The sequence below is a fragment of the Numenius arquata genome, chromosome Z (assembly GCF_964106895.1).
Source record: "Numenius arquata chromosome Z, bNumArq3.hap1.1, whole genome shotgun sequence".
Taxonomy (NCBI): Eukaryota; Metazoa; Chordata; class Aves; order Charadriiformes; family Scolopacidae; genus Numenius; species Numenius arquata.
The window spans coordinates 23,253,422-23,279,148 of NC_133616.1; the positions used below are offsets into that span (position 1 = coordinate 23,253,422).

The 25,727-nt window shown below is 39.7% G+C and overlaps 1 protein-coding gene across 2 annotated transcripts in view; it reads left to right on the plus strand.

The window, feature by feature from the left end:
* Positions 1–25,727, plus strand: part of RGS7BP (regulator of G protein signaling 7 binding protein) — a 45,500-nt gene that overhangs the window by 15,168 nt on the left and 4,605 nt on the right. Inside the window, exons 3-4 of one of the 2 annotated variants that reach the window (XM_074166520.1) lie at positions 12,603–12,733; positions 25,200–25,347. In XM_074166520.1, coding sequence (XP_074022621.1) covers positions 12,603–12,733; positions 25,200–25,347 — 279 coding nt within the window. Of the gene's footprint in view, positions 1–12,602; positions 12,734–25,199; positions 25,348–25,727 lie in introns of those variants that run through there. The other variant, XM_074166521.1, reaches the window with a different exon arrangement.

Here is a 25,727-nt window from a genome sequence, read left to right on the forward strand (position 1 = left end):
AGCTTACAGAATATTTTCCCTTTAATTTCAGTAGCCCTTATACCAAAATATTTTGTTGTATTTTTGAGGAAATGCAATTACGTTGTTTCTTGCTTCTTCTTATTTTACCATCTCTTCATATCTCCTCTGTTTTTCTCATTTTGAAAACCAGAAACCAGAAATCTAAGTTAGAAACAGGTAACAGGTATCCAAACGCATGCAGCATGGGCAACAAACAGGAGGAGCTTGAGGCCATTATACAGCAGGAAAACTATGATATAGTTGCCATCACAGAAACGTGGTGGGATGAATCCTATGACTGGAGTGTGGCCATCGAGGGATACAAGCTGTTCAGAAGGGACAGGAGAGGAAGAAAGGGTGGAGGTGTTGCCCTCTATGTAAAAAGCAGCTAGAGTGTGAAGAGTTGTTGCTAAAGAATAGCCATGAACAGGTCGAAAGCTTATGGGTAGGAATTAGGGATCAGGACAACAAAGGGACCCTTGTGGTAGGAGTCTACTACAGGCCTCCTGACCAGGCAGAGCCTGTCAATGATGCCTTCTTACTCCAGCTTGAGGAGGCATCACGATCACAGGCTCTCATCCTGCTGGGGGATTTCAACCACCCTGACATCTGTTGGATAAGCAACACGGCTGGCTGCAGGCACTCCAGGAAGCTCCTAGAGTGCCTAGATGACAACTTCTTGAGACAAGAAATTAACAGCCGTACTTGAGGAGATGCATTGTTGGACCTGTTTGTCACAAATGCTAGTGAAATTATCAGGGATGTCAAAGTTGAAGGCAGCCTGGACTGCAGTGATCATGCCCTAGTGCAGTTCACTGTCCTAAGAAATTTGAAGCCCACGAGAAGCACAGTTAGGACTCTAAATTTTAAGAAAGCAAACTTCCAGCTCTTCAAGGAGTTAGTAAATAGGACCCTGTGGGAAATGGCCCTCAAGGACAAGGGAGCGGAACAAAGCTGGCAGATCTTTAAGGATGCTCTCTATAGACCACAAAAGATCTCAATCCCGACATGTAGGAAATTGGGCAAGGAGGGCAAGAGACCACCATGGTTGAGCCGTGATTTGCTGGTCAAACTGAAGGGCAAGATGGAGCTACACAGAAAATGGAAAAAGGGACAGGCATCTTGGGAAGAGTACAGGGACGTTGCCCAGCTGTGTAGGGATGAGGTCAGGAAGGCCAAGGCACAGCTAGAACTGAATTTGGCAAGGGATGTAAAAAAAAAACAAGAAAGGTTTCTACAGGTACCTTAACCAGAAAAGGAGGGTCAAAGAAAACGTACCCCCCTTGATGAGCAACAGTGGGGAACTTGTATCAACGGATGAGGAGAAGGCAGAAGTTCTCCACAACTTTTTTGCCTCAGTCTTCACTGGCAAGCCCTTTCCTCCTAGCTCCCATGTTGATGGCCCACAAGTTAGTGACCAAGGTGACAAAGTCCCTCCCACTGTAAGTGAAGACATAGTACAGGATCAACTGAGGAACCTGAAGATATACAAGTCCATGGGACCTGATGAAATACATCCCAGAGTCCTGAAGGAACTAGCTGATGTAGTTGCCAAGCCACTTTCCATGATATTTGAAAAGTCGTGGCGGTCAGGTGAAGTCCCTGTGGACTGGAAGAGAGGAGACCTCACACCCATTTTTAAAAAGGGTAGAAAGGAGGACCCTGGGAACTACCGACCTGTCGGCCTCACCTCTGTGCCTGGGAAGATCATGGAACAGATCCTTCTAGATGCCATGCTTGGGCACATAGAGGACATGGAGATGATTCAAGATAGCCAGCATGGCTTTACTAGGGGCAGGTCCTGCCTGACTAACCTAGTGGCCTTCTATGATAGAGTGACTAGATCAGCAGATAAGGGACGACCTATGGACATGATCTATCTGAACTTCAGTAAGGCCTTTGACACGGTCCCTCGCAACATCCTGCTTGCTAAATGAGAGGGATACGGATTTGATGGGTGGACTGTTCAGTGGATAAGGAATTGGCTGCATGGTCGCACCCAGAGAGTGGTACTCAATGGCTTGAAGTCCAGATGGAGAGCAGTGACAAGTGGTGTCCCTCAAGGGTCTGTGCTGGGACCGGTACTGTTTAACATTTTTATCAACGACATAGAGGGATTGAGAGCACCATCAGCAAGTTTGCAGATGACACCAAGCTGTGTGGTGTTGTCAATACACCAGAGGGACAGGATGTCATCCAGAGGGACCTGGACAGGCTGGAGAGGTGGGCCCAGATGAACCTCATGAGGTTCAACAAAAGCAAGTGCAGGGTTCTGCACCTGGGCCGAAACAATCCTCGGTATAAATACAGACTGGGGGATGAGGTATTAGAAAGCAGCCCTGAGGAAAAGGACTTGGGGGTGCTGATGGATGAGAAGCTGGACATGAGCAGGCAATGTGCACTTGCAGCCCAATCGCATCCTGGGCTGCATCAAAAGAAGTGTTGCCAGCAGATCCAGAGAGGTGATTCTGCCACTTTACTGCTTCTCTGGTGAGACCTCACCTGGAGTACTGTGTGCAGGTCTGGAGCCGTCAATATAGAAAGGACATGGACCTGATGGAGCGGGTCCAGAGGAGGGCCACTAAAATGATCAGGGGGTTGGAGCACCTCTGCTCTGAGGGCAGGCTGAGGGAGCTGGGGTTGTTCAGCCTGGAGAAGAGGAGGCTCCGGGGAGACCTAATAGCAGCCTTCCAGTACCTGAGGGGGGCCTACAGGAAGGCTGGGGAGGGTCTGTTTACAAAGGCCTGCAGTGACAGGATGAGGGGCGATGGTTTTAAGTTGGAGAAGGGGAGATTTAGATTGGATATTAGGAAAAAGTTCTTTACTCTGAGGGTGGTGGAACACTGGAACAGGTTGCCAAGGGAGGTGGTTGAGGCCCCTTCGCTTGAGATATTCAAGGTGAAGCTCGACGAGGCCCTGGGCAACCTCATCTAGTTGGGGGTGCCCCTGCTGACTGTGGGAAGGTCAGACTAGATGACCTTTGGAGGTCCCTTCCAGCCTGGACCAATCTATGAATCTGTGAATCAAGATCACACAAGCGCTTTATGGAATACACTTTGGAAAAAATTTTATATTAAAATTTATATTCAAAGTAGGTACTACAGACAGAAAAAAATGGAAAAGAGAAGTGTCATAAATCAAAGCAGTCATCTGGTTCAGTGTCCTGTGGATGGTCAACAGCAGATGGCATCACTTGCCTGCAGCAGAGTTCCTTCTAAATCCCATATGTTAGCAGTTTGTTGTGACCTAGATCCTACAGCACCAAATACCCGAAGCATTTCGTTCATTTTCAAGCCTGTCTGGGAAGTCTGACCTTATTTGTCCACACAGATCAGAACAAATTTCATAGATCATATCCCATGAGATACTTGATAGTTTTCAAACATTCTTTTTTCAACTATTAACCAAAGAAATTACACAGGAGTGTAGGTACGAGTTCTTACCGTTTAAGCTTTGAAATCTTTTCAAAGATAGAGCTTGTAAATAATTTATTAATGAGTGTTAAGTGATTAAGGGACATTTTAAAGAATTTAGAAGCTTAACTAATATCAAAGGGGAAATTCATATGCAGTCAAGTTGTAAGAGGCAATACTGAGGTATACTGGGCTTGAGCCTGTTGGCTGGCACAGACCTGTCTCTGCTCTCAGTACTGGTTTATCAGAGAAATTCATGTGAGAACAACTTGCAGATGCTGACAAGGCAGGGTGCTGAATAGGAATTTATTTGGGAAACTTAAAAATTGTTGCATATACAAGTAATCTGACTGCCACCACCTTGGTTAGTACAGGTCTTTTTTGGAAGGTCTGTGTCATGGTTTGGGTTTGTCTATTACTTAGTAGTTTTTATCACATAATTTGAGGCTGTGGCATGATTTGGCCAGCTGAGGCTAGCGCTAAACAAGGCTGACTTGAGAGCTCACCCAAAAATTTCTTTCATCTAACTTGACACCATCTCTTCTCATCAGAGAGACTGATAATGTGCAGAGAGAAAGGGCCTGTTCAGCCCATCTTTGGCTAGTGCAGAGATCTTATGGATTTCCCTAAAGTAAAGGCAAGGGACAACCAGCTGAAGGAAAGAACTATGGAAAGGGGGCTTAGATTTAGTTTCTGCAAATGTTTTGTAGTGAAGCCCTGTGTTTATTTTTTTTTAAATCTTCTCATAACTCAAAAGCGTAATTAGAGACGTGCAATTTCACTTGGAATTCTGAGTGCTCAGAAGTATCCTGGGATTTAAAGCTTAGCTAGTGTGGTGGTTTAGCCTTGGCCAAAAGCCAAACTCCCACCCAACTTCCTGCTCACGCACTCCTTAGCAGGACATGGAGAGAAAACAAAGAACAGGAATGAGAAAGCAGGGGTGAGGATAAGGACAAGGATGTTTCTTACCAAGTACTGTTGTGGGCAAAGCAGGCTTGACTTTGAGAAGATTAACCTAATTCATTGCCAATTAAAATAAAAATAATTGCTAATTTGGGTAATGGGAAGCAAAAAGACAAACATTAAAACAATGCCTTTTCTCCCCCCTTCCCTGTGCTCAACTTCACTCCAGACTCCTCTATACCTCACCCCCAAGCAGTGCCGGGAGGATGAGGAATGGAGGGCTATAGTCAGTCCACAACAGTTCTGCTTTGCCTCTCCTTCCTCTCGACACTTTCCTCTGTTCTAGTGTGGGTTCCTCCACGGGCTGCAGTCTTGTCAGAAAAATCTGCTCCAGTATAGGCTCTCCACAGGTGGTAGTTCCTTCAGGAATATCCATCTGCTCTGGTGTGTTCCTCTCTGCAGGCTGCAGGGAATATCTGCTCTGCAATGGAGAACTTCCTCCTCCTTTTGCTGACCTTGATGTTCCCTCTCTTGTTTCTCACGCTTTTGTTCCATCTTCCTCTCTCCCTCTGGTGTTTTCTGCCCTTTTTAAAAATAAGTTTTTGAAGAGGTGACACACACACACTTGGCCGATGGGCTCCCCTGTGACCTGCTGTGGGTCCCCCAAGTGATTACCAATGGCTTTGTCCTCTAGTGGAACAGCTTGGACAGTCCTTTGGTAATTTACTTCTTGCCCACGCTTGAGTTAATTCAGCCAGTAAAATTCCCTTCTGAGGGAGCAAGTGTAAAAAATTCCAGTCTGTGATTCTGATTGTTTCAAAGAAATGTTTTCTGACTAGCACCTGCAAGTACTAGATAAGCTGCTAAGTACATGTACTGCTCTTAAAAACAGTATGTGGTACTTGTTCTTCTCATAACATAAAGCCAGGGGTGTGGAGGAATCACAGTATTAATTAATTAGAAAATAATTAACCCATTTTAATGTAAGGTCACTGCATTTGTAGTAATTATCTCATAGAGTGAGTTTCCAAAAGAATTTTAGAACTTCAACATTAAAAAAAAAAAAAAATAGAAGACTTCAATAATATAAGTGATGCTATATTTTTTCCTTTGGGGGTATTTCTGAAAGAGGGGAGGCCACCAGAAAATGGAAGCAACAGCGTATTCAAAATGACTGTAATTTGCAGACCAGACATGGCCCTTGGTTTATCAGATAACTTCTGTGGAAGTCAGTGAGATTATCTTGAATGGATAAGAAAAGTGTTTATGCTACTGTTATAGTTGTTGCTAAATTGTTGTAGCGTGAGAATATATAAACTGCCATCAACTTGGGAGTTAGAAATGTCTCTACTATATGAATCACTGCATTGTGTTTTTCTTCTCTTTGTATTATCATACACCCGGATTGACTCCATCAGCCATATCAGAGTAATTGGAGATTTACACTGGTCTAACTACACAAAATCTGATCACGTGTCTTCTGCTATTGAGAGCACTGTTGTAACTGCTTCAAAACAACAACCTGATTTAATAGAAACAACATTGCAACCATTTATGGGTCTGCTAGAAAGAATTAGCACTGCTTTTGCCCTGGCTGGACTAGCATGTCGTTTAGCAGTTGTATCACAGTATTACAGCGCATTAGTAGAGAACAAAAAAATAACACATTATACTGAAACTGACAGCAATTTGTGTGAAACAAAACAAAACAAAAAAAAAAAAAACAAACCAAAACAAAAACCCCTCAGCAGATGGGAGGAACACAAATAAGAATTTTCTCAAGATCTGTTTAGAAGAAAACATTGTCGTTGGATGACTTTTCTACTTTCATTCAAAATGAATCAGTAAGTCTTTTGTTACCTTTAAAGATGAATGGTTAAGTGATAAAGAAATAAATGATGTGTTTAAGACAGAAAAGCAAAGGCAGGTTCAGGAGGCTGTTGCACCTCAGCTATAATCAGTGGACCCTCTTGCCCTCATTATCTAATAGACTGAGCATATCTCCTCTGCAGCATTTGTCACATTCTTAATTCTAGCAGAAGAACCCTAATGTCTGAGATAGGTCTTATTTCTGGATTCTCTTTGTAGCTGCTATTTATTTCTAAAATGTACTGTTTCTGATACTAAATTAAAAGACAATCTACAGAGTAATATTTGTGGACAGTGATTTTCCACAGTTTACCAAGCCAATTTACATTCCTTTTCCTTGGAAGTACATATATGGGGCTTAAGGTAGGATTTGATTAATTAATTTTCACTTCTGATTTGCCAAGGGCTTATTTTCCTTTAGCTTTTGAAGAAAAGCAGTCTCCATTATATGCCTAAATACTCCTTTCAGCTCGTAATACTTTAAAACTATTGACACTGTTCATAAAAATAATACTTTTTCATAGCACAGAATTTGTCAAAACAATGCTTTTAAAGGGTGTATCAAACCCTTCGTATAACTTATCTACTCTTTTAACCAGAGATAATACATCAGTATGTATTTTTGAATATTGTTGATAGTAAAAGTAAAATGCTGCTTTGTTTTAAACATGTGACTAAATTTTTTAAGTTAAATTCATAATTAGACCACAATCTTTGTTAAGTTCTGGTAGTTCTAAGTTTCATTAATTTCAATGGAACTATGAATGCTGACACTTGTGGGAATTCAGGAAAACTGGAAGGCATTTTTCAGTTGTAACCAACTTTTAACAGTACAATAAAAGAATCTGCAAACTATTTTTGAAAAAAGTTAAAATTTTAAATGGAATTTTCACTCTACCTTTTCCTATTAAAGAGGGGCATTTTCATTATGTTTATTCTTGTATTTTAAAATTATTATTCAAAGAACTGCATTTATTCGCCTTTCTTATGTGTACTGTGTTCTATATGGTTGGTGTAAGAGCTCCCTCTATAGGTTTTATGTTAAATATCAGTGTAGGAAAATATAAAAGAAAGTAAATTCCACCTCTTGTCAGTGCTTCATAAACATATTCAGTTGAACAAAATGACTTGATTTTAAAAAAACAGAGTTTTAAACATTATAGATTTATTTAAGTTATATTTACAAAAATTTATACTTTTAATTTTAACAGCAGCCTGATAAACTGCGTAACTTAAGCTACTGTTATATAAAGGAATAAACCAGCATTTTCTCTTTTGTAACTACTTTTAGTACACATAGGTATCAGAGCTCTCAAACTGCAGAAGTATGGCTCACAGTAGTATGAATTTCTCATCAACTGAGTAGTATTCACATCTTTGAATAAGGACTTCTACCCTTTATGACATCCTGGTGGTATAATATTCATGTGACAACTACAGAAATTTCTAGTAAGGGAGGGACAGGGTATCTGAAACTATTTCATATACAGCTATCAGCATAATTTAACAGAGAGAGAAAAAAGGAAAATCAGAGCCAAATGATCTGCCGGTTTTCCCTAGACATCAGCAAGTGTTTCTAAGTCAAATTAGTAATCCTACAGACCTCATGGTGGAAAATGTAGTTGCTGGTAGTAATAAGCCAACCATCTGGCTTTCTTTCATACAGAGTTTTTATTACTAAAAAAAACCCAAACTGATCTCAGTATGAAGGAACCCATTCTCTTAGTTCTATTTGAAAATCAAAGCCTACTTTTTTCTAGTGAAGATCAGGCAGGAGTGAAGCCTGACAGTTATTAAGCAATATGCCAGCATGTGTGGACCTATAAACTTCACCCCATGTGCAAAATACTTGCATATGCACATGTATACCCATCTCACCATTTCCCCTTCCTCATGTTTGGGAACACGTGTGTCTTGCTGTTTCACTGGCAATCTAAGAGGCTCTCTCAGAGCAGTAGAATGCCATAAATTTTATCTTTAGTCCCTTCCTACATGGGCCATTCATTGCATTCGTCTTATGAAAGGCAGCAGTGTTCCCTTGTCAGATGAAGTATGCCCAGGATGCCACAATCTGTGTATCCAAATGCTGTAAAGGTTGTCAGTACCTCTTTGTCTTACCTAAGTGGATAGGGAGAAGGAAGAAAATTTCTCCCCACTCCACAAGGGATGCAGGAAGTGAACACAATTCCTATTCACAGCCTCGTGGCAGCTGTCCTCAGAAGCCAGCAATTGGGAACTAGTCTTTGGCTCACGGGCAGGTGCTCAGTGCCGTGGTGGCTCTTGTATGTCCAGTTGCACATAAGCTTATTAAACAGCTCCCTCGAGAACACAATTTAGCACAGTAGTTGTATGAGATTGTGTTACATGAGATTTCTCTTCAGTATCTAAGTGGTCTTCATAAAGAAATGCAGATGGACTAACTGAAACAAAGGTAACTGACTTTGGGGCTTAATAAGAGAAGTTTGCATAGACTTTTCTTTGTAAGTATATATTAATTTGGTGTATAGCTATTTAATAATAAACATACTAGCATTCTGAAAATTATGTCTGTACTAGCCCCCTGGTCAACTTTCCTCATGGCATGACACTGAACATACATAAATAGATTACTGAGAGAAGTGAAATTGATGATGCTTCAAAGGGAAATTTTAAGCCCACTACGCAGAGTGTAATTCAGGAATTATAAAAGAAATCATTATGTGCATTGGCATCAGACCATGTGGCTTTCAGAGATGAAAATGAGGCCTATATACGTGCATAGGAGGAAATTGTTTGGTTGCAAGCTAATGGGATTCTTGTGGTCATTATTGCAGTTAAACACTAATTAAACAGTTTGAGATAATCAGTGAGGGTAGCAGCCTGGAAATAATTCCCATTGTATAAACTTTGGATAATTAAAAATATTTTTCTTGGATGTCACTGCTGTTACTCTGGATTTGCACAATAGAGAAGAATTTTGCTCGCAGTCCAATTACAGATGCTCCATATTCTTGAAAAAACAGGAATGGGTCAGAACATGCATATATCATAGATGTTTCTAGTTTTTATTCTTTTGCTATTCATAAATACAGTTTACAAGAAAAATATATTTGATTTACAATGGCAAAAAAAAAGTCAATTAAAATACCTATTACTGTGTTTTCCAGTTACTCTTCCAGCTCATTTGTAAATAAGAAGACACTGATAAATTCAAATTGTCGTATGAACCAACCATCTTATATGTAATTGCTGCTTTCTTAGCCTGCATAATTAAAAAATCTGTCAGTAGGACCAAAAAAGTTTTAAAGAAAGGCTTTCACCATTTTTGCTTCTTAGAAATTAAATAGCTGTATGAAGAAAATACTGTTTTGTTACACCTGTGTGCAGACCCTTAATCTTTTTGCCTGTGACAGGTAGAAGTAAAGAAATTAATACATTCAAGATCATAAATAAAGTTCCTGTGATGGCTATGACTTCTAAAAAATCTAAGGATTTCTAACATTTGAAACAATGCAGAGAAAAATAAATCAACCATAATCCAGTTTTGCCTAAATCTGCTAGACAGAAATTATCTTATCCTGATGTAAGTTTCCATACTCCTCTTAGTGATAGACTTGTGGGTAATGAATCCTAGCTTTCAGAAGAACTAGACAGATTCAGCTTTACTTGCATAAGAGAGTGGAGTAGATCTGTATCTCCCTACCAGGAAGAGCTGTCGTCACTGAGCAGAAAAAGGTCATCCTTACCATCTGTGGTGGCTTTGTTTTTTGCAGGTTCCACTTTGCACGTGAACGTTTACGGGGCGGTGTCCTGCAGGTGGAATAGACAAATCAATGACTCATTTATCCGCTATTAGTTGTGTAACAGTTCATGATCAGGACGAGGAAACCCTGCTTAGAAAGAAAAGTTTAGGCATCTAGGATACTCAAGCAGAAACTGGATGTGTTTGTGTGTATATTGTTGGGGCTCCAGGACTTAGGTATTACACGAAAGAAGCAATAATTTTGAAGAGCTAGATGTTGGACCTGGGTGTTAACTATGGAAAGTAAATGGAATTCTACGCTCCTAAATATTTTTGTAATCACTCTATTGGTAAGGACAGCTCAAAGGAAATTCCTGTATGTGTGTCCATGGAGAAATGAGCTGCAACAGTATGTGATGCAGATGATGGGATGGGGAGGCGCCGTATCTTCATCTACTGCAGTAATTCCATGGTGCTGAACTTGGGAATAGCATTCAATGCACATGTAAGAATATGTGACACTAAGGGGTATAAAAAATCTCATCTATAAGCTAAAATGTAGGACAAATCAGGACAGTAAAAGCCTCCAAGAGGCCATGTACTGCCTGAATATCTATGTCGTGGTTCTTAAATTTAGCAATCAGAGAAATAAAACCAATTATATACAATCCAAAGTTCAGAAAGTTAAAATACTATTCCAGAGGAAGAAAATGTGGTGTGCTGTACTTTTGCTGTATTTGGCTAGTTGCTTGTTCATGCTGAATTTGGTTAGATCAATTCTGTAAGGTTATATTTGCTCCAGCGACTGTCTCTTACATCAAGCATCGGAATCCTATTCTTCTCTTAAGATTCATCTAATTTTGTAATAATTCTTTTACAGAAAATGTTGGAATCATTAGCCATACATGTAAAATGAAGGACTAGATGCTGGTCTTGAGAATGCTGATGTGATTTAGAAATAACAGTCTGCTTCTGAAGAACTGCTCCTGAATTATATTAAAACAAATTATATTTCTGTCTGGGTTATATGTGTTTTATCTTCTTTGGTTAGTACCAATATGATTACATTAAAAACCCTTCTTGCCATCTGCCAATTTGGAAAGAAATGCTGTTAAATTTATGGTGATTGTTTATGCAGAGAGAACAGTCCATTCCTAATCAGCTAAGTGATCACAGATCTAACAGCTGCAATTCATATAACAAATAGATTGGTTAAAAATGAAAGAAACAGCAAACAGAACTGCAGAGAATGTTAAGATTTAACTCTTGTTAAACCAGGACAAGATACTATGGATTAGTGCAAGATAAAAAGCACTAGATACTTAATCCAAGGTTAAAAAATAGAAAATGTTATAATATACAAATTAGAACTCCTAAGTGTCTGAGGAGTCTGCAAGTACAGTTTTTAAAAAATCAAATTCATTTTACCCCAAAGTAATTTTCTGTGCATATGTGTTGTAATGCTGTGTGTCTTCTAAGCATAATTTTCAGCATTTCAGAACTAACATTCTTTATTTTGTTATAATACTGTTTATGCAGTCATTAAAAAATTTATCTTCTGATCCTTTGAAAGAATGTGAGATTTCAACACAGATTCATTTCTAGTAAATACATATTTTCACATGCAGTTAAGGACGTCATATAAAAAAAAAAAAATCTGTCAGGTTATTAATTTTTCAGGAAAATTATTCAGGGTCTTATGGCTATCAAATGTTTTCCAGCTTGGAATCACTGAGAATAGGAAGAAATATTATAGGAAGCATCTGAAAAGGCGTCTTCAGAGTATTGGGGGTGAACCGTCTTTGTTCTGTCACCATAGCTTTATTCTGTACTTACGATTAAGGTGCAGGAAATACCATACGGTGCATGGTATAATTTTTCAGCAAGCACAGACTTCACTTTAAAAGTAGGAAAGTAGATGTGAGGTTCAATTTTGTCTGATTTTACAGCCAGGCATGCAAATTGGTTCCTCTATATGGGTAGATTATTTTCTTAGCAATTAATTTTCTAAGCTATTAATTGGAGGTGTAGGACTACTCTTGATTTCAGTTTTTGTTTTCAAGATTATTATTACTTTTCTGAAAAAAATTCTTGAATATCGCATTCTCCTCACAGTGCAGTGTCACATGAATAGTAATTTAAACATGGGGGGCGAAGAGGGGGAAGGAAATTCAGGCAAAACTGTAGAACCAAAAGACAACAACTGACTTGTTTCTGATGAGTGTCTTCAAAGTAGGGTTGATTATGCCTGACACAGGATTTGTAACCTGAACAGTGACTGTGAAAGTGGCCTTGCAGTCTCCTGTGTCTGCACCAGGACCAAGGGTAACTGAAGCTGGATGATGAAAGAACCCAGCAATCTACCATAAAATACTTATCCAAAGCTTTTAGAGAGGAGAAAAGATCTCAGTCACATATTTATCCCTTTTCCAAAAACATTCAGAGAAGAAATTAAGGACATTCAATCTTACCAAAGTCAACCCAAGTTTAGATGTTTTGAGCCTAGAGCTCTGCAGACCTAAAGAATTTCTTGTATATACAGTTTGGTAGAAACAAGTTTTTATCATATACACATATCTTAATAGCATATTAAGCAGATTATGATATGGTTGCTTTCAACGGTAGGAAAGTGGATTTGTTGGCCCTCACATCCTTCCAGTTCCATCCTTAACTAAAATTTTTCTCTTTTACTGCAGCCCAGAAGATGGTGAAATTCATCCTGAAATCTGTAGACTGTACATCCAGTTGCAGTGTTGCTTAGAAATGTACACCACAGAAATGCTTAAGTCCATGTGTCTGCTAGGATCACTGCAGTTTCATCGGAAAGGTATCGAATTGCACAAATATACAGATGCTGATTTAAAAGAAAGAACAGTCTTTTGGGGCGTGTATGCATGTTCATGAAAGACAAAGCACCAAACTGTTAAATGAACTCTGTCACTGAAGCTTTCCAGCTACTGAAAAAAAAAACCTGTATTTCTGTTTCATTATTGCCATTTAACAGAATTGTCATATCAGGCATGTATCTCTAATGTCCTTGTAGTTTAGAAGTCTGATTTTTTTTTCTTTTTTTTTTTGAAGAGTGGTCCCAAAATTTTTAGTGGTCTTTAGTCAGATCAGTGAGCAAACTATCTTAGTCATTTTATTACAGGTATTTGTTGGGTATGATATTTGAGAGCAAGTGTTTGGTGGAGCAATATGGCATGGGTTTAGTACTAAACTGATCCCTTACTATTCCTGTTGTTATTTATCCAGCAATGCCAGCTTATAGCAAAAGATGGACAAATATAGTTAAAAAGCTGCGTATCTGTATAGATACTAGATTCAGAACTGAAATCTACCTCATAGAATATTTCTACACACAAAGGAGATGTCCTTGCTTCAGTGAAAATGCATCTCTTTAATGATTTCATATTTGATTAGCCACCTACTGAAAGGAAGATGTGGAAATGCAGATAATTCACTGAATAGGTTACTTTTAGTAACCTCATTACTCAATGATAGCACACACTGATTGGAACTGTATCTCTGCTAATTGTAACTACTCTCTCGCCAGATAAAATCTCAGCAGAATATACTAGGCAAAGACAAGACAAAGTTCTGTAATGAACTGTAATGAAGGTCTTGTAATGAACCTTATGTATTTCCTGTCATGCTGAAAGATCCCATAATGTATTTTTCATATGTAGCTGTAGAATATAGCTAAAGCCAGTGATGTTTTTATTATTAAAATAAGAATTAGAGGTTTATAACTGCTCAGTTGAGCTTCTCAGTGATTTTTCTCAAGTCGAAAAGAAATCTATAAAATAGGAAGAGGTAGAATTGACAGAGCCATCCTATAACAAGATGCCAGTAGCTGCTGCAATGAATCATCATTTTTTAAGATAGATTGTACTATGATTCCTAGCATTGGCTACAGTTGTCAAACCACCTTCTGTAATTGCAGAAAGAAAGTAGCTTGAGGTGATTGAGTAACCCTGATCTGTCTTGTCTCTCCCTTTTGCCTCTGGATGGAATCTACATTAATAACTTAAAGTAAACATCAAACTATTAGAATTTGTCTAAAGTTGGATAAGATGAATTACAGCATTATGTTATGGGCCAGCTTAGGTCCTATCTGGGAGTACTTTTGATTTAAGTTGGTTCCTCCTCTCACCATAGAGAAAGTCATGGTAGCTATTCTGCCATTGTTAAATAGAGTAATTTTGTTCTGTATCCATGTAGAAATAACCACAGTAACTCGGCTCCAAGTGTTTGTGACATTCTTTGAGAAAAATTCAGAATAGGCAAAAATTATGTAGTCACAGGGATTAGAATTTTGGAACTTAGCCAATAGAACAGTGCTCTTGTATATTAAATACCTGGTATTTACAACACCTAGAAGTATGCATCATGCAACAGGGAAATTCCAGTTATGTGTTAAGTATTTTTTCACAGTAAAGGTAGTCATATACTAGAACGGACACCCAAAGAGGCTGTGAAATCTCCATTCTTGGAGATACTGATAACTTGAATAGCCCTGAGCAATCTGAGGCAAGTTGGCCCTGCTTTCAGTAGGCTGTTAAACTAGATGACCTTGCAACCTATTTATTCTGTGTTCTGCCAAAATATCATAGAATCATAGAATGGTTAGAGTTGGAAGGGACCTTAAAGATCATCGAATTCCAACCCCCCTGCCATGGGCAGGGACACCTCCCACTAGACCAGGTTGCTCAAAGCCCCATACAGCCTGGCCTTAAACACTTCCAGGGTTGGGGCATCCACAACTTCCCTGGGCAACCTGTTCCAGTGCCTCCCCACCCTCACAGTAAAGAATTTCCTCCTAATATCTAATCTAAATCTCCCCTCTTCCAATTTAAAACCGTTACCCCTTGTCCTATCGCTACACTTCCTGACAAAGAGTCCCTCTCCGGCTCTCCTGTAGGCTCCCTTCAGGTATTGGAAGGCTGCTAGGAGGTCTCCCCGGAGCCTTCTCTTCTCCAGGCTGAACAACGCCAGCTGTCTTAGCCTGTCTTCACAGGGGAGGTGCTCCATCCCTCTGATCATCTTCGTGGCCGTCCGCTGGACCCGTTCCAACAGGTCCATGTCCTTCCTGTGTTGAGGACTCCAAAGCTGGACGCAGTATTCCAGGTGGGGTCTCACGAGCGCAGAATAGAGGAGCAGAATCACCTCCTTTGACCTGCTGGCCACACTTCTCTTGATGCAGCCCAGAATCTGGTTGGCTTTCTGGGCTGCCAGTGCACACTGCCGGCTCATGTTGAGCTTCTCATCCACCAACACCCCCAAGTCCTCCTCAGAGCTGCTCTCCAGCCATTCTCCACCCAACCTGTATTTGTGCCTGGGATTGCCACATCCCAGGTGCAGGACCCTGCACTTGGCCTGGTTGAACTTCATGCAATTTGCACGAGCGCATCTCTCAAGCCTGTCTAGGTCCCTCTGGATGGCATCCCTTCCCTCCAATGTGTCAACCGCACCACCGAGCTTGGTGTTGTCGGCAAACTTGCTGAGGGTGCACTCTATCCCACTGTCCGTGTCTCTGACAAAGATGTTGAACAGCACTGGTCCCAGTACCGACCCCTGAGGAACTCCACTCGTCACTGGCTGCCAACTGGACATTGAACCATTGACTGCAACCCTTTGAGGGTGGCCATTCAGCCAGTTCCTTATCCACCGAGTGGTCCATCCATTGAACCCATGACTTTCCAATTTTGAGACCAGGATGTCGTGCGGGACAGTGTCAAACGCTTTGTGTAAGTCCAGGTAGATGATGTCTGTTGCTCTGCCCTTGTCCACCAAGCCTGTGGCAGTATCACAGAATCACAGAATCTTAGCGGTTGGAAGGGACCTTTGAGATCATCAAGTCCAACCACATTAAAAAAAACAAACAAACAAACAAAAAAAACCACAACACACAAAAACAAACAAACAAGCAAACAAATAATCAAAAAAAAAACCCCACAACAACAACAAAAAAAAAAGCACCCACCAACTAAACCCCACACCCACAACCTCACACACAACACCCCACCACAAACCAACAATCCCAGGCACTAGAGCATGCCCTGAAGAGCCATGTCTACACGTTTCTTAAATACCTCCAGGGATGGCGACTCCACCACCTCCCTGGGCAGGCTGTTCCAGTGCTTGACCACTCTTTCAGTAAAGTAATTCTTCCTAATACCTAATCTAAACCTCCCTTGCCGCAGCTTCATACCATTTCCTCTGGTCCTGCCGTTATTCCCTTGGGAGACGAGGCCAACCCCCGCCTCTCTACAGTTTCCTTTCAGGTAGTTGTAGAGGGCAACTTTTTCAGGATGCACCTCTCCTGAGCTTGAAGGAGGCAATCCTTGAATGCCAACCAGCTATTTGCCAACCAAATACACTATTTTCCAAGGAGGAGAATGAACACTTACCTTTCTTTAATGTCTTTACTTACAGAGAATTGTACTGCAGTGTAGGCAAAGTGCATAAATCTATCTCTAGGAATAAAAGAGCTGGTAATTTCACCATTATAAAATATATTGTGCTGTTGCTTGTATATAGCTTTTTTACTTTTTCACTTGTTTTTTCACCTGTTTTTTTCCATCTGAGTGACCATAGAAAAAGAAATTACTTTCCTTGTGTACAAAGAGTATTAACTGTAGAAACCTTACTTAAGTCACAAATGAACATGTGTGATGTTCTTGCTGTGTCTTGAAGCTCACTTTTGAAGGTAGTATTTTCTATTTGGATGTAATGTTTTCCATTTTGTAGTCCTCTTACCTGTTGGGTAAGTGGTTTGTTAGGCATTTAAATGTCCCATGAGATTTCAGCAATTTACGTTCTTACTTGGGAGCCAGCAGAGATTCAAGTAGAAGGACATGCAGGCTATTCTCGGCAACCTGCAGCTAATACATAGTAATGTGGGTACTGGTATCTTGACTGGACATTGTCAACAAACTATAGAACTAATAAAGCTAAGACATGCTGATGCTCTTTTCCTGAGAGAAACTCAGCCAGTGATCTGGGAAACATGCTTTTTAATGAAGCACCACACTACAATTTGAGGGGCTGAGCTCTGGGTATCTTCACTGTCTTTCACAGCACTGATCTTCTGTCTTTCCTTATCTTTCTGTTCTACTGTTTCTGTTCTACTGAACAAACATTCCTATATATTGTATAGTTTATATCAAGCTTTCTGTACAGAAATTTCTTGCATATTTACAGTGCTTTAGATTAACTTACTACTGTCATACAACCTCTGCTAGAAAAGTCAGGTAGTCTGTTATTTCTTTGACATGTAAAGTCTCAGTGGGACCAAAAGCTATAAATATTTCCAGCTGTGTTATGCAGTGAGTAAACTAAGGTAAGTGCTCTCTAATGACTTTTTTCTAAGATACATACACCACAAAAGCCCAGTGTTGAAAATACATTATGATTGCAAAATTCAACATTCAAAGAGCTTGCAAAGGACACAATGAAACGTGTCCAGGTAGCCTTAATTCAAGCTCTTTGTAGTTACTAGGTCTTTGGTTACCTGACTATATATTTTATTACTCTTCCTTTTCACAATCCCAAGATTCCTGGCTAACTAATACACATGTAAATATTTACTTGGGCATACATCTTTCATTTATCCTAATTGTTCATTTTCATACATTGTATTTATTGCACACAATTCTGTTCTAAAGGCAGAATCCGTCTGTTCCTTAGATCGTTCTCAGTAACTCATACATTGGTGGGAGTATCTTCAGAACTGCCTTGAGTAGAGAGGGAGTAGCAATTTTTCCCATTGAAAAGAAGGACCAAAGAGAGATTAAGCTAAAGATTCCTAATTTAGAATCTGAGATTGCAGCATTGTGTGTGTTTATCGAGTAATTTTTCAGTAGCTTCGTTTGCAGCTGAGTGCAAAGAGGCTCTGGGTTGAGCAACCAGACAATTAGAAATGCTTCATCGATAACTATTTTGAGGAGCTGGGTTTAAGCAACTTGGATAGGATCACATGAAAACTTGGGGTAGGTACAGAATCCAGTTTTCAGGGCAGCACTGTGAGAAACTCTCTGGTGTCTCCCTGCAGTCTCTAACACGATGGATGTAAGGATCTTATTGTCCCTCTTGTCATAGGAAATACCTGCTGGGGGTGACTACAGCAAATACCTATTGGGGCAGATACGACAGATGGCAGCTTATGCTCCAGCTCTTCCGGGAAATCTGCTGAGACTTCTCACTGCGTTTGTTCACCTAGTTTTCTTCTGCATCATTATCACACTCTGGCAGAACTTCTCTGGATAGAGTCATCTTTCTCAGACTTTGTCAAGCAACAGATGAGTCCACTTACCTAGGACCTGCAGCTTCTCTCCTCAACTTGGTTTTGCATGCTTTTGATGAAATAAGCAAATCCTGGCATAGCTAGCAAGGTCTTAGAAGAAGTAGTTGACATAATTTCTGTCCATGGAAGCTGCTGGATGTGATTGCCTGTTTTCCAAGTTAATACTGAGGTTGTCAAGGGTCCCACACTGAGAAAACACAGAAAAACCTTTGAGTTCTTAAGTACTCTTCAGAACGCATTGCTGTAGTTCAGCCACAAATATTTTGGGATCAAAAGATTTCACTGATACCTTATAAAGAACTTCTTTGCATTTTTAATATGTAAACAAATGTGTAAACATAACAGATAAAAGAGCTTTGCTGATTCATATATCCAAAATAGTAATATATTCCTTTCATTGTAAGGAACTTTAAATATTATTATTGTTATCATTGGATCATTATAGCATGTCACTGTGGAAGCACACATTACTGAAGTTTAATGTCTATACACGTTTACACAGAAACCATTAATTTCTTAGGATCATCTACAATATAAATTACTTCTTTGGTTATATAATTACATATATTAGAAAATATATTTTAAAATCCTAAATTTCAGATTGCAATCATTTAACTAACTAGCTATACAGTATTTGCTCAAGGAACTTATTTTAATAATTAAGGGAGTAAACCTGTGTAAAAAATAAAAGGAAGAGGAGACAGTTTAAATGAACTGGAGGTGTTTTCCGGAGTTCAAAACATGCTGTAAAAATAGTTAAAGCTACCTTGTCAAAGAAGTACAGGGGTTGAAACTGGTAGTCATTTATGCTGAGTTTGAACAAAGTAAGTCACTGCTTATGTATAGATATAATATATTATTCTTATGAGTCCAGAGTCCAGAGTCAGTACAACCTGCTATTTTGTGTGTAACTTATTCAAAAAGAAGCATACACAGACTGAGACGTAATACCTACTGTCAGTTATTTACACATACGTCTACTCATTTTAGTAGAATTTGATTATCTGTGCGAAAAAAATGAGTCCAGGGTACACTAGATTCCTAGAATCTTACAGTTTCTTGTATGAAACAGTCTCAAAGTCTTTTTTTTTCCTATGTCTTTTTTTCTAAATGATATATTTATACATGAATAATTTCTCAGAATAAGATGCAAAATACTTTAATGCTTGTAACCTACATACTGTTTGTTCTTAACACAAGCCTTTTTGGAAGCCCTGAAGGAAAAACTACAGTTCAATCGCTGTAATTGAGATGTGTGGGCCCCATCTGACTTGTATAAACATAGTTGAGGGCAGAAGGATACCAGCACTAACTAGAGTGGTAGCTACCTGAATACTCAGGTAAAAAAGGGAAGTATTAAATCATATGGGAAAATCATGTGTGGATACTATGGTCAGAAATCATTAGGCTTTTAGGATGGAAGTTCAGACGGAACTCATTCCTGCATTGTTGGTACATGAGAATGATATCAAATCACAGGAAACTGTGTATCAGGTACCATAGAAGTTCATAGCATAATTGTTGTTTTTCCAGTGTGTGTTTTGTGATAACAACATGTATTTCCTTAAAATAGTACCTAAAAGCTTGTGATAGTTTATGTTACAGATCACAAAAATAAACCCTCAATTCAGAAAAGGGAAAGGGATTTTTGTTTTATTTGGCTTTGTTTAAATTACATGCTACTTAGAGTTTTGAAGGAGAAAGGAAGGATTGTTTAACAGATGTGCTGCAATCTCAGCATTCTATTTAAAGATTGGTAGATCTGTGTAATTACTTAGACATATTTACAGAAGAGGGATAAGATGTGAGAGAGAAGAGAAGCACATAGGTGTGGAGAAACAAGCGCTTAAAAAATCCAGAGACTCACCCATTCTCATGTGGGCACTCTGAACAGGCCAAAATGAATAGAACAGAAATACGCATGGTAAGAGGAAAACACAACTTCTACAGGCTTGTTGTTCCTATTGCGTTTTCCTTAATAGTAATATTTCTGGTGAGACAATCTCATGAGTTCTGCAGGTCCCAAGTGTAAATCGGGAATGAAGTTCATCAGGCTGTTAGTCGTATTTGCCACATTTCTTTTTTACTTCCTACATGATTTTTTCCTATTCCCCTTTTTGTGCTCTTCTTTTCATTCACTTTAGCTGTGATCTTTGGCGTGTACATTTATCCTTAATTGCCAGGCTAGAAGCCTGATACAAATGATGCTTCTTTTTTGAGAGAGGTATTTTCTCAGCTTTGTTAAATTTTGTTGTTCCCCTCAAAGATCTTTCCAATTCATCTGCAGTGAAATCTAACTAGCTCTGAGGGACCTTTAACAGATGTGTTTTTAATTATGTGAGTTTCTCTGGGAAGCTGGTGGTGACTAAGGGTAGGTACGTAGGGTAGCATGCCAGAAGCAAACACAGAGGTCACCACTGAATCAGTAAGGAGCACAACAGGTGAGACACATAAAGCACAGTGATTACAGATGTTGTATGTACCCTCACTGAACTGATCATTTTCTACCTTCTGATTATCCTCACTGAAGTTTGATCTTCAGCATTATTTAATTCAGTTAATTTAATTTCATACTAAAGGCATTTTCTGCTTCTTAAAGTAAAAAAAAATGCTGAATTAGAAACTAGAAGACAAAGAATACATCACGTTTTATATTAAAATTTCACAGTAAAAAGAGCTTCGGTCTACTCAACTGGCAAGAACAGCAAGTGTATGTGGACACCTCTGAAAACATTGTGTGCACGGTCACACCCCAACTAAATTAGTAAAAATCTTTCCACTGACTAAATTGAAAGTAAAATGTAGGTCCATATCCTTATTTTAAGAATGTGTAATACAAAAAATATCCTTACTGCCAGTAGAAGGGTGAGAAGATTAAAGAGCTTTTTTTTCTCTACAGGCTATGCCACATAGTAGAAATGTTAAGCCTGAGTCATATACATTATGCAAGAAAAGCCTTTATCATTAGCTGACTTTAACTGTTTTCAAGTGATTGAGCAGATGCCCTGAAATTCAAGAAAGTCTTCATGAATTGTTCACAATACAACAGAATTACTGGTAAAGAGCTTTTTTCAGTTGAAAAGAAGTCTGTGCTGTTCATTCTGCTAAATCTGCAAGAGCTTTCCTTTGTGCTAACAAAAAGAAGGTTACAGTCTCAGTGCTTCTCTTCTCAAGTTGCGAAAGGGAACTTTTTCTGTTATTTCATTTAGCATTGTTATTGTTTCCATTGAGACACTTCTCACATCCCTGAAGGATGCATCTATAGACAGAGTTGTTCTTGACAGCTTGTCACCAAAGGTCAGGTCAGAGTTCCAACATAATGGTTCTACATAATGGGAAAATTAACTAATACCCAGGTACAGCAGTAACACCTTGTGAGATCAGTGGCAAATTAGATGGTTTCCCTGGAGCAGCCCTCTTTTACAAAGTGGTAAGTGAGATATTGGTAACAGTATGTTGTGTTACAGGCTTCTTATAATGGGAAAAATAATGAATCATAGAATCATCTAGGTTGGAAGGGACCTTTAAGATCATCAAGTCCAACCATTAACTTAACACTGACAAAACAACTGCTAAACCATGGCCCTAAGCACCAAGTCTACCCATCTTTTAAATACCTCCAGGGATTGTGATTCAACCACTTCCCTGGGCAGTCTGTTCCAATGCTGATAACACTTTCTATGAAGAAATACCTCCCCTGGTACAACTTGAGGCCATTTCTTTTTGTCCTATTGCTTGTCAATTGGGAGAAGAGACGAACCCCCACCTTGCTACAACCTCCTCTCAGGTAGTTGTAGACAGCGATAAGGTCTCCCCTCAGCTTCCTTTTCTCCAGACTAAACAAACCCAGCTCCCTCAGCTGTTCCTCATAAGACTTGTTCTCCAGACCCCTCACCAGCTTTGTTGCCTTTCTCTGAACACACTCTGGCACCTCAATGTCTTTCTAGTAGTGAGGGGCCCAAAACTGAACACAGTGCTCAAGGTATGGCCTTACCAGTGCCAAATACAGGGGGACGATCACTTCCCTAATCCTGCTGGCCACACTATTTCTGATGCAGGCCAGGTTGCTGTTGGCCTTCTTGGCCACCTGGGCACACTGTCGACTCAGCCAGCTGTCAGCCAACACCCCCAGGTCCTTTTCTGCTGGGCAGCTTTCCAGACACTCTTCCCCAAGCCTGTAGCGCTGCATGGGGTTGTTGTGACCCAAGTGCAGACCCGGCACTTGGCCTTGTTGAACCTCATCCCATTGGCCTCAGCCCATCAACCCAGCCTGTCCAGACCCTTCTGTAGAGCCTTTATACCCTCAAATGGATCCACACTCCCACCCAATTTGGTGTCATCTACAAACTTACTGAGAGTGCACTCAATCCGCTCGTCCTGGACGTTGATAAAGTTATCAAACAGAAGCAACTCCAATACTGAGCCATTGGGAACACCACTTGTGACCAGCCACCAATTGGAATAATGAAGCTTACACAAATCAAAATTGTACAATATGAAGTACCTCAAAATGATAGCATAAGCTGCAGTTAAGAACTAGAAAAGGTTGAAAGTTACACCTACATGGTGATACACAGTAAAACATATAATCTGGGCATAGGCTGCTGTTCCACAAGCAACTGAGTCAGCATAATAGCTTGTTACCACCAGAAAGGTCTTGATCCTTTCCCCTCCCTCATCATGCCTTCACTTTTTCTTCCTTTCTACTGCTCTGGGCCATATGATCATCTGCCTCTGGCACTTGCTCTGGAACATGTAGGATTCTTTACTGACTTGACTTAAATAACAGCAACATTAGAAAACTTCACATTTTATTTTTCCTTTTATTGGGCTAATCTACCATTTGATAGGTTAAAGTGGCTCACAGAAGGATCTGGCAAAGCAGAATTTAGCAGTGGATGCCAAAGTAAGCAGCAAAGAATGGATACAAGACATTATTCTTTTATAGATAGTAAACTTGTAATGTCAGGTCATGCAATGTCTTGGAATCATAGTTGAATAACTTGGTTGGGGGGGGAAGCGGTGAAAAGTGCTTCTAACGGACTTTGGAGAGTAATGAAAACATTAAGCAAGCATCTTCTGTAGTATAAGTAATGTCTAGTTTGACATTCAGACAAGTAGCTAAGAATACTGTTTTTTTCAGCAAAGGAATATTTTACCAGAATGCAACAGTTTAGAGAACCTGCCCGAAAAGAGCTTCTTAAGATCCAGGAATTTCTGGGTTGTTTTTTGTTGGCGTTTTCTTTGTTTTTTTTTTTTTTGTTTGTTTGTTTTTTTGGGGGGTTTTTTTGGGTTTTTTTTTAAAAAAAAAGATTAAAAGTCTGGTAGCAGGGATACTTGTGCTGTAGAAGAGCAATATAGCATGATCTGCAACCTTGGTCTCTAGTGTCCCAGAAAAATGGGCTAAATGACCACTGCTCTGTTCTTGTTCTTCCTGTTCTTTATCAAACCTGTCAAATTGCAAAAATTATGAGCTAAAGAAACATTTCCTGCTCAACTCCTCATACCATTGGTTTAAATATTGTAATTTTTTTCTCTGTTTTTAGAAAGTTTTCTTTGTTTCTTTCTGAGATCATTTACTTCATTTCATGAGAGAACTCAGAGGAGGAAAAACATTAACCTTTCAATAATGTGTCTGGCGTGCACTCCAATTTTAATTTTCTCATGTAAATGTACTGGTGCCAGGACTGTACTTGCCACTATGGAAAAGGAATACCATCAGACAGTCCACAGGAGATTTGCAAAGATAAAAAAAAAGAATTGCACCAGTACTTAACTCTCTTGCATACTCCACTATCATGGTCCACATCCTTTATCCCATTCTCTCCCTGACAAAAGCCCTGGCAGATCTGTCATGAAAACGCCATTAGATTCCAACACTGTATTTTCATATAGTGAGCATGAATTAGGAAAATTCAGAATATAATGCCTATTGGGCTGTGAGTGGTGGCAGCTATATATTGCTTTTAAAATCACTAAGTACAAAGCTTCACATTTTTGTCTTTCATTTTCCTTTAGTATTGCTGTAGTACTAGGAAACATGGATTGCAATGTTAGAATCATAGAATCATGGAATGGTTAGCGTTGGAAGGGACCTTAAAGATCATCAAGTTCCCACCCCCCTGCCATGGGCAGGGACACCTCCCACTAGACCAGGTTGCTCAAAGCCCCATCCAGCCTGGCCTTAAACACTTCCAGGGTTGGGGCACCCACAGCTTCCCTGGGCAACCTGTTCCAGTGCCTCACCACCCTCACAGTAAAGAATTTCTTTCTGGTATCTAATCTAAATCTCTCCTTTTCCAATTTAAAACCGTTACCCCTTGTCCTGACACTACGCTTCCTGATAAAGAGTCCCTCCCCATCTCTCCTGTAGGCTCCCTTCAGATATTGGAAGGCTGCTATGAGGTCTTCCCGGAGCCTTCTCGTCTCCAGGCTGAACAACCCCAGCTCTCTCAGCCTGTCTTCATAGGGGAGGTGCTCCATCCCTCTGATCATCTTCGTGGCCCTCCGCTGGACCCGTTCCAACAGGTCCATGTCCTTAGTGCCAAAGTGTCCATGTCCTTAGTGTCCATGTTCTTTAGTGTCAAAAGTTTTTGAAGTTGCTTTCAGAATGCATGCTGTTGTTTTCTTACTTATTTTGTTCTGTTTTGTTTTCTGGCTCTTATGTTGTGTCATATATGAGCCACTGGAGTTTAACTGAAACCCTGCATAATACTTACTATGTTGGATTCTTCACACTCCACACCTGCCTGCGTGGGACTTCTCTCAGTTTTGTTGGGTAGAGTAACATACAGAAGCACTCCGATCAGCAGACTGGTGTGGTCTGCTCTCTTTCTGAACAGTTCATACTCAGAGCTTGCGTTCTGCACTCTCTCTTCATTTACACTGTGCAAGATCAACATCAAAACATCAATATTATAATCTGAGTGTGTATTTTAATTAATAAATAAAGGGGATATATAATTTTTGTTTAAATATTTTAAAGGAAAAGAGCCTTGTGCCCCAGCCAAGATCCTAGATACTAAAGTGGAGGAGAGTTCCGAAGTACCTATTTTAGAAGACACGTCATCATCACCAACAGATATTCAACAGCATTTATGGCAGGTTTCCACAGATATTGATAACACTGAAAGGTATGTGTGGCATTTCATTCCTAAAACAAAACAAATTTCTAATTTAGGTTTATTTAGTCTTTTCCAAATAGGCAGCCAGTGTTTCTATTAAAGGTATTAGTAAATTAAATAACCTGTTAACATTTCTGTTACATTTAACATATCTGAGAGCAACTCCTAAAAGAAGGGCAGAGAAAAGTGGCATCCTTAATTAGGCTACTTACCAGAGAGTAATTGTCACAAAACAAAGAGTGGGAAATGATGTTGCTAGTGGGCCAAGTTCTCTAAAAGAGGCAACTTTTGTCTCACCTTGAGAGGTTTCTGATTTTGTACCTGAAATCTGCTGACCTGTGGTTCTACATTCATAAATCAAAAGCACAGAATCTAGTTCATGTCAGTTG